This window comes from Enhydra lutris, unplaced genomic scaffold, assembly GCF_002288905.1.
Source record: "Enhydra lutris kenyoni isolate GAN:26980312 unplaced genomic scaffold, ASM228890v2 scaffoldscaffold77, whole genome shotgun sequence".
Classification (NCBI taxonomy): domain Eukaryota; kingdom Metazoa; phylum Chordata; class Mammalia; order Carnivora; family Mustelidae; genus Enhydra; species Enhydra lutris.
Window position 1 is genome coordinate 4,694,419 of NW_019154161.1, and position 7,837 is coordinate 4,702,255.

At 54.0% G+C, this 7,837-nt stretch overlaps 1 protein-coding gene across 1 annotated transcript in view; it reads left to right on the plus strand.

Annotated features, from left to right (window-relative positions):
• The first annotated feature begins 3,620 nt into the window (after positions 1 to 3,620).
• The window catches only part of LOC111160736 (dishevelled binding antagonist of beta catenin 3), a 9,317-nt gene continuing 5,100 nt past the window's right edge, over positions 3,621 to 7,837 (plus strand). The window contains exon 1 of the mRNA XM_022524063.1: positions 3,621 to 3,915. Coding sequence (XP_022379771.1) covers positions 3,667 to 3,915 — 249 coding nt within the window. The 5' untranslated portion in view covers positions 3,621 to 3,666. The remainder of the gene's footprint in view (positions 3,916 to 7,837) is intronic.

A 7,837-nucleotide genomic window follows, 5' to 3' on the forward strand; every position in this document is an offset into this window, starting at 1 on the left:
GAGCACCGTCCCCTCAAAGACCTCTCCCACATCACCACTTGATCGTCACAACAAAACTCTCCCTATCCCTACCGTTAGTGAATCGGGATTTATGTGCTCCTTTCACAACTTCCCGAACGGCCCCTGCAGGGGACTCAGTCTCCGGAAACTTTCATGTGGTAAATGACACAGTAACAGCCCTAATGGCAGGAACCACCTCCTCACTGAACTCACCCAGATTTTCCAGCTATCAAAATATTGCCGATCCCAAGTCAACCGGTGCTGCTCACAATTTCTCTTGGTATCAGCGGCATCACCCGTCTTGTGACTCATTTCATGGTCCCAGCTCCCATCCCTGCATCCTCTCCTTGGTCCCCACCCCCCCCTTTTAAAATTTATTTATTTATTTTTATTTTTTAAAAATATTTTATTTATTTGACAGATCACAAATAGGCAGAGAAGCAGGCAGAGAGAGGAGGAAGCAGATTCCCCGCTGAGCAGAGAGCCCGATGCGGGGGTCGATCCCAGGACCCTCAGTATCATGACCTGAGCCAAAGGCAGAGGCTTTAACCCACTGAGCCACCCAGGTGCCACCCTTTTTTTTTTTTTTAAACGATTTTATTTATTTATTTGACAGGCAGAGATCACAAGCAGGCAGAGAGGCAGAGAGAGAGGAGGAAGCAGGCTCCCCACTGAGCAGAGAGCCCGATGAGGGGTTCCATCCCAGGACCCTGGGATCATGACCCGAGCCGAAGGCAGAGGCTTAAGCCAGTGAGCCACCCAGGCACCCCTGCCACCCCCTTTTTTAAAAAAAGATTTTATTTATTTTAGAGAGAGAGAGAAGCAGATACTGCCCCCTGAGCAGGGAGCATGACACAGTACTGGATCCCAGGATCCCAGGATCCCAGGATCACAACCTGAGCTGAAGGCAGATGCTTAACTGACTGAGCCACTCAGGCACACCTGGTTTTCTGCCTTTAATCAACGTTTTAAAAAACAACCAAAAATAAATAAATAAATAAATAAATAAATAACAACCAAAAAGCCAGGAACCAGAATCAAAAAAACGAAAACAAAACCCACAACATTTATTTTCCGACCCCTCAAATAAATTAGACAATTATTTTCATGAGTCTTGGGATTGCCCCCAATGATGTGTATTTTATGGGTAAAGATTTGCAGACTGGCATCTACTTACCAGAAGCTGACTGGCTTCTGTTATCTTGCCAATCCTGTAAGTCCTTTTCAGGGTCTTGATTCCCCTTCATTCTATCAATGTCTAAACTTCACTATTTCTTGACTCAAACCCCCACCGAATTCCCCCCCCCAAACATGAGAGACCTGTACATCCTGTGAAGACTGGAAGTCACCACTCAGACACACGAACCAGGATGACCCTGAGCCCCCCTTTCATTAGCATCCAAAGGAGGCTTGGAACAAGGAGCCACATGTTTAGCAGTAAAGCTCCGAGGATTCCACACCACCTCCAACCATGTTTGGGCAACCCTTGTACCAGGTTAGGGACAGCCAAGGGAAGGACTTATATCCTGTGGTTGGAAGCACCTGCTGCATGTTCATTTCCAGGGACGACTCAGACCTCATGATCATCAGTAAGAACATCAAGAGGCCACCGAGGAAACCCGCAGAATTAGCACCACTGTTCTGACTCCACCAACCAACCATCTCTCTGTACCTCCTTCTGGGAGCCCTGGCAACTGGCTGCCCTCAGGCCTCTGATCCTGTTGTTACTCTCTTATTCAACCAGTAATAATTCTCTTTTTATTTATCTTCCTAGGAATACCCATCGGCGAATGCCCAGTGACCAAAACCTAAATCCGTTCCAGATCCAACATTTTATGCAAGAGATGGTTCAGGCGGCCCTGCACGAACAGCAGAGATGAAAACAAAAAACAAAAAACAAAAAACAAAAAACCAACCCTGACATCACCCCAGACACGAACTACTAAGAAAATCTCGTTAGAGAGCAAGTTCCCCAGATCCACCTATCAGAAATCCCAGCCATCTCCCCACTGTCGGAAAATTAAGACTGTTTAAGGACAATCTGGTCTGTCTTAAACAAGAGGAGAAGTGAATATAGTTTGTCTCTACTTAAAGTCCAGGCTCATTTTTCTCCTTGGGATTATTTTGGACTTATTTAACAGACCCTTCTGTGGTTCTTTATACGTGGAAAGCACTGGCAAATATCTCACTCGTTCCTCAGAATGACGGGATAAGGTAGACAGTATTATGACCCCCATTATACAGATAAGGACACTGAGGTACAGAGATTAAGCAAGTTTCCCAAGGTCACGCAGCTAGAAAGTTGCAGGGGCTGGGGATCCCTTCAAAACCAGCCCCACCCCCACCCCCACCCCCAGCAGTCTGGTTCCAGAGTCGATGATAATCTCTGCCTCTCCAGTTTACGACCAGATGTCTCCTGGTGCCATAAAAGAGGGGATCATGAAAGAGGAAAGGTCTCACGTGATCTTCTGGGCCCTGGCTATTAGTGAGTCAAGGTCTGTCTGAGAAATGGGTATGAATATTGGAGCTAGATCTCTAAGGTTGTAGGGACACACACTCGGCGTAGTGACACAGGCTGGCCGCCTGAGGGGGCGCCAGCCCGGCTCGCGGAGCCTGGGGAGCCAGAAAGGAACCTTGGAAACCAAAGTCAGGCTCAGACTCTTAGGACCACAGAACGTTGAGAACAGAGCATCTTAGAATGCTGAGAACAAAGCCTCTTAGAACATTGAACAAAGGCTCCTGGAATCGTAGAATGGTGAACGCAATGCCCCCCACAGAATCTGGGAGACAAAAGACGCTCAGATTCTGTTCTGGTCTGATCATAGAATCTTCCACCCAGGCTGGTCTTACAATTCCAGAATTTGGGATATAACCGTTCTGACTCTTAGGAGTCAGCCAATATTAAACCAAGCGCGGGGCCCTCCTAAGCTGGTCACACGCCCGTGAAGACCGTCCCGCTTAGAAGCATTATTTTTTGGAAGGATATCGCTCTTGGCTGCCTTTTAGTTTTACAGCTGAGTGTCTGGGAAGCCTTCGTGGAAGAGGAGGCAAAATCAGGGCTCGACTCCAGAACCCTTTCCGCCCCCCGCACAGCCTCAGCAGCTCAGGGTCGCTAGGGGTGGGGGAAGAGGGAAGGTTGCCAAACTGTCACGTGGACCCATTCTCTATTTATAGATCACCCCTTCTCCTTTCGCGGGACAGTCCAATGGTAGCCAGAGCTCGCCCGCAAGGGGGCGGAACCAGCTGCGGGACCGGGGAGGCACGGGCCAATGTCGTTGGAGCAAGGGCGGACTTGTTTCATTGTGACGCGAGAGCGGGGCGTGACTAGAGCCCAAAGGCAGCAAGCGGTGGGGCGTGGCGAGGCCGCCCAGAAGCAAAGCGAGTAGGAAGCTGCGAGCATGCGTCGCGTCGGGGGGCGCGGGTGCACCGCCGGGCATCTTCGTAAGGGAGGGTACCAGCCAATAGGCGACGGTTGCTCTGTCGCCGGGGGCGTGGCCATGCAGATAAGGCGCGGGTGGGCGGCCCAATGGGCGGGCGCCTATGCAGATGAGACGGTGACAGCCGGGCCAGCGGGCGGGCGGGCAGGCGGGCTGTTGGGGCGGGGAGGTGGGACCCGGAGAGGGGTGGCCGTGGGGCCCGGCCGGGCTGGGGTGGGGGGCCGCAGCCATGATCCGGGCCTTCTCGTTCCCGGTGAGCCCCGAGCGGGGTCGGCTGCGGGGCTGGCTGGAGGGCAGCCTGGCCGGGCTCTGCGAGTTGCACTGGCTCCGGGAGAGGCAGGAGTACCGCGTGCAGCAAGCGCTGCGGCTGGCCCAGCCCGGAATGGGGGGCGCCGAGGCCGAGGACGAGGAGGACGCCGATGAGGACGAAGATGCGGCGGCAGCGCGCCGGGCCGCAGCGGCCCTGGAGGAGCAGCTGGTGAGGGGCCGTCTGTCCGTCCATCCCTCCGCCCCCGTCTGTGTCTGTCTGTCTGTCCGTCTCGGTTGGATGCTCAGACACCCGTTCCGGTGGGGGAGGGGGAAAAGACAGGGGGTGGGACTGGAGACCCTGGAGTATGGGCGGCGGGCGGGATCGGGCCTGCCCACCCCCAAACTGGGGAAGGGGGACAGCATCGCTTCCGCTGGAGCCTCGTGAAATGCACAGGCCCCTTCCCCAAAGAAAATTCTTCTGGGCGCTAAGTATTTGTCAAGCCTGGGACAAGTATTTGGCATGCGCTGTCTTCTTGAAGCTTGGGAGAGAAAGGGGTGATAGTCCCCATTTTACAGAGCAAGAAGCTGAGGCTCAGAGATGGCAAGCGACTCACCCAAGGTCACACAGCTGGGATCCAAGCATGCCCCCCTCTGGCCCCGCCACCAGGGCTCCATCTTCCCTAAGTCCCGGTGTGCTTGGAGATCTCTGGAGGGGGCGGGGTGGGGGGGAGGGGATCCTTGGGCTTCCTGAGGGATGGATCACCGCTGGGAGGAAGCTTGCAGTCCGCGGTGATCTTTACTCTGCGGTGACACTTTCCCTCCTTTCCTAGCTGGTCCCAGCCTTGGTGAGCCCCAGAAGAGGCAGGTCGAGGCAGCATGGGGGTCTGGCTTCTGAACTCCCTGAGTGTTCTAATGGTAGAAAAAGAGGCAGAGGTCTCCAGAATGACTTCAAGAGCACCACCCCTCTCTCCTTCTCTGTCATTCTCTGATTTTTCCCGACCTCTTCCTGGATTTCTCTCACTCTGTCTCCCTACTGCCACATCTCTGACTTTCAGCATCTGTTTCTGTCTTTCTTAATCCTCCGTCTCTCTGTGTCTCTCTGTCTCGGTCTCCCTGGCCTTCTCTTGCCTTTCTGCACCTCTCTCTCTTCCCGCCCCACGTCCCTGTCCCTATCTCTCTCTTCCCCTCCCCCCAGCCTGCCAGGCCCCAGACCCTGGCTCCCTCTGCAGATCCCATCCCCAAGCCTGTGTGTGGTCAGAGCTTCCCGTTTGGGGAAACCTGAGCCCGGGCGGCGGGGGAGGGGGCTCTCCCTGCTGCTGACCTCCACTGCCCCCTCCCCAGATGGAGAATGGGGAGGGGGACTGACGCCAGACTCCGGGGCTGCACGCACAGCCCCTCCCCCGACCGGGAGTGAGACCCTGCACATTCTTCTCTGGAAGCAGAAACAGCTGTGGGAGGCCCCACCCCCTCCCAAAGTTAGAGACGCCTTGTGGGGGCCTTCACCAGCTCCCCCCCACACCCCACCCCAAGCTGGCTGGGCTTGGGTAGGCACCTCCCACCGTACGTACAAGGAGAGGGAGAGAGCACGGGGATGGGCGAGCTGTGTCCTTCCTTCCGGTCCCTCAGTCTGCCTCAGTCTCCCCTCGCTGCCCTTCAGTTTCCCTATCCCTGCCGCTGAGTCTCCCCCCTTCTCTGCCCCTCTGTCTACCCCGCCCCCCAGGAGGTGGTAGTGGAGAGGCCTCTTTCCCCCACACTCTCCAGGCAAAGCTCCGTCCCAGCGTCAGGGAGGAGGCGGTGGCAGGCAGCGGGAGGAAGGCAGCGGCGCGGAGGGAGGAACAGAAAAGCGCTAAATATAAACGTCTCTGCGGTTGGGGGTTCCTGGGTCCTTCAGAAGAGGGTGTGGGTACCTTCTCTGATCCCGAGCCTCTGTCTTGTGATGCTAACCCCTCCCGCCCCTCACCCCCTGCCAAGGAATACACTCCCTTTGAAGCCAGAAAGATTGAAGCCAGACTCCATTCGTTGCTAATAGGAGTAGCTGGGACGCAGGTAAAGACCGGGGGTGTCTCAGAGAAGAGAGGTCAGAATCCTGGATGGGGGTGGGAATTCCGTTCTCTTCCACCAAGAAAAAGGGTCCTCTTCCAGCAAGAAGGACTTAAATTAGACTTGAAGAAGGACTTCCAAATCGCGCTAAAGAGAACGGGGCACAGACTAGGGGCATGTGAGTAGTAGGGAACACAGGTCTGGAAAAGTTTAGGCCATGGGGTCTCCAGGGGTCCTCACCTAACGAGCCCGTTAAACCTATCCAACTGCACGACCACAGGCCTGCTGGAAGAAGGGCTTGCAAAAAAAAGGGGGGTGGGGATGAGGGGTATTGTGGGTACATGGGGAGCAGGATTCAGACCAAGGTCCTTTTGAAGAGTCATCACTTTGCGCCCGGAAGGGAGCTTACCAACAGTGGGAGTGTGCGGACTTGGGGTGGTGTTGGAGGGCCCAGGCGTGGGGAAGAGGAGGCCTCTCCAGTTTGTCCCCCTTACCCCTGCTCTTCCCTACAGAGCAGGAACTGAAATTAGACCCACAGAACTTAGCTCCCCTCCCAGTCTATCCTTTTATGTTTATTTTTAATTACACAAGTAAAACATGACTTTATATTTTGCTGGTTGGAAATTCATAGCTTTCGTGTGAGAATAAAAGCTAGCAATTATTGAGCTTAAAAGGAACCGCTGTTTTAAGTCATATAATCCTCACAACACCCCGTAAGAGAGGGAGCTGAATGAGGCCATGTTACAGACGAGGAAACCAGGGCCCAGAGAGGGGAGTAACCTGCTAAAGGTCACACAGGGTCTCCTCGGAGATCACCGCCAATATCACGTTGGCATGAGTCCCTCTAGACCAATGGATCTGCTTGTAGGAAGAGCTTACCTGCCAAGAAACGTAGGGTTTTGCTTCGCTTCTTGCCAATTCCAGTCTCTTGGGGGAGGTCCCAGAGATAACACCAGCGGTTCTCAAAGTGTGGCTGCTGGGCTAAGCAGTGTCACCCCGGAACTTGTAAGTTATGCCGATTCTTGGGCTCCAGGCTGGAATCAGAAGCTCTGGAAGTGGGACCCAGGCCCTGCAGGTAAATCTGACTCCCACTCATACGTGGCACTTTTCTTTATCTTGTCAATGCTGTGTCTTAGTGATGATTCTTTTTTTTTTTTTAAGATTTTATTTATTCATTTGAGAGAGAGAGAGAGAGAGAGCAAGTAAGAGAAAGCAGGGTAAGGGGTAGAAAGAGAAGCAGACTCCACGCTAAGCAGGAAGCCTGATGCAGGGCTCGATCCTGGGACTCCGGAATCATGACCTGAACCAAAGGCAGATGCTTAACCCACTGAGCCATCCAGGTGGCCCCTCTTAGTGATGATTCTGTGTAGAAATTGCGTCCTTCCATTTTGACAGCTGTATAGTATTCTGCTATGTACATTCATTTTCATCAAACGTTTCCTGAGCACCTGCTTTGTTCCAGACGTTATGCTATTCTCTAGGGGTGGGGGGGGGGAATCCTGACGTGAAAAAAGCAGATGAAAATCTCTGCCTTCCAGGGATGACATTTAATGAGACAGACCCGATGACAACCTGATGCATCCTTTTGAGCCAAGAGGTCATTACTGCTACGTTGCAGGGAAGCGGCGGCGGGGGGGGGGGGGGGGGGGGGGACAGGTCAATGGGTGCAAAATGACGGGGAAGCTATTTTGGAAAGACCGGTCAGGGGAGGGATCTTGTAAGGAAAGATCTGAATGAAGCCAGAGAGGGAGCCAGGAAGAAATGCAGGGGGAGCACATCCTTACTGAGGTAGGAGCACCGCATGGTCATCCAGGGAGTGTGGCTGGAGCAGAGTGAGCAGGGGGGTGATTAGTGGGGGACATGACATGGGGTACCTGGCCGGGTCTCTGACATTGTTTTAGCCACCCCTGATTGTGCACAATCCGGCTGCTTTTCTGGGTTCTGCTCCAAGATGACGCCACCCTGAGCATCTCTGCACACCCAGGGCAGGAGCCCAACATGGAATGATTTGTTGACTTTCCTCCCATAAACAAACCCAGATGGGGGCTTCTGTTCTTGGGGTGGGGGGAAGGGGAGGACAAGGGGCCCAGGAGAGCAGCCACAGGAGTAGG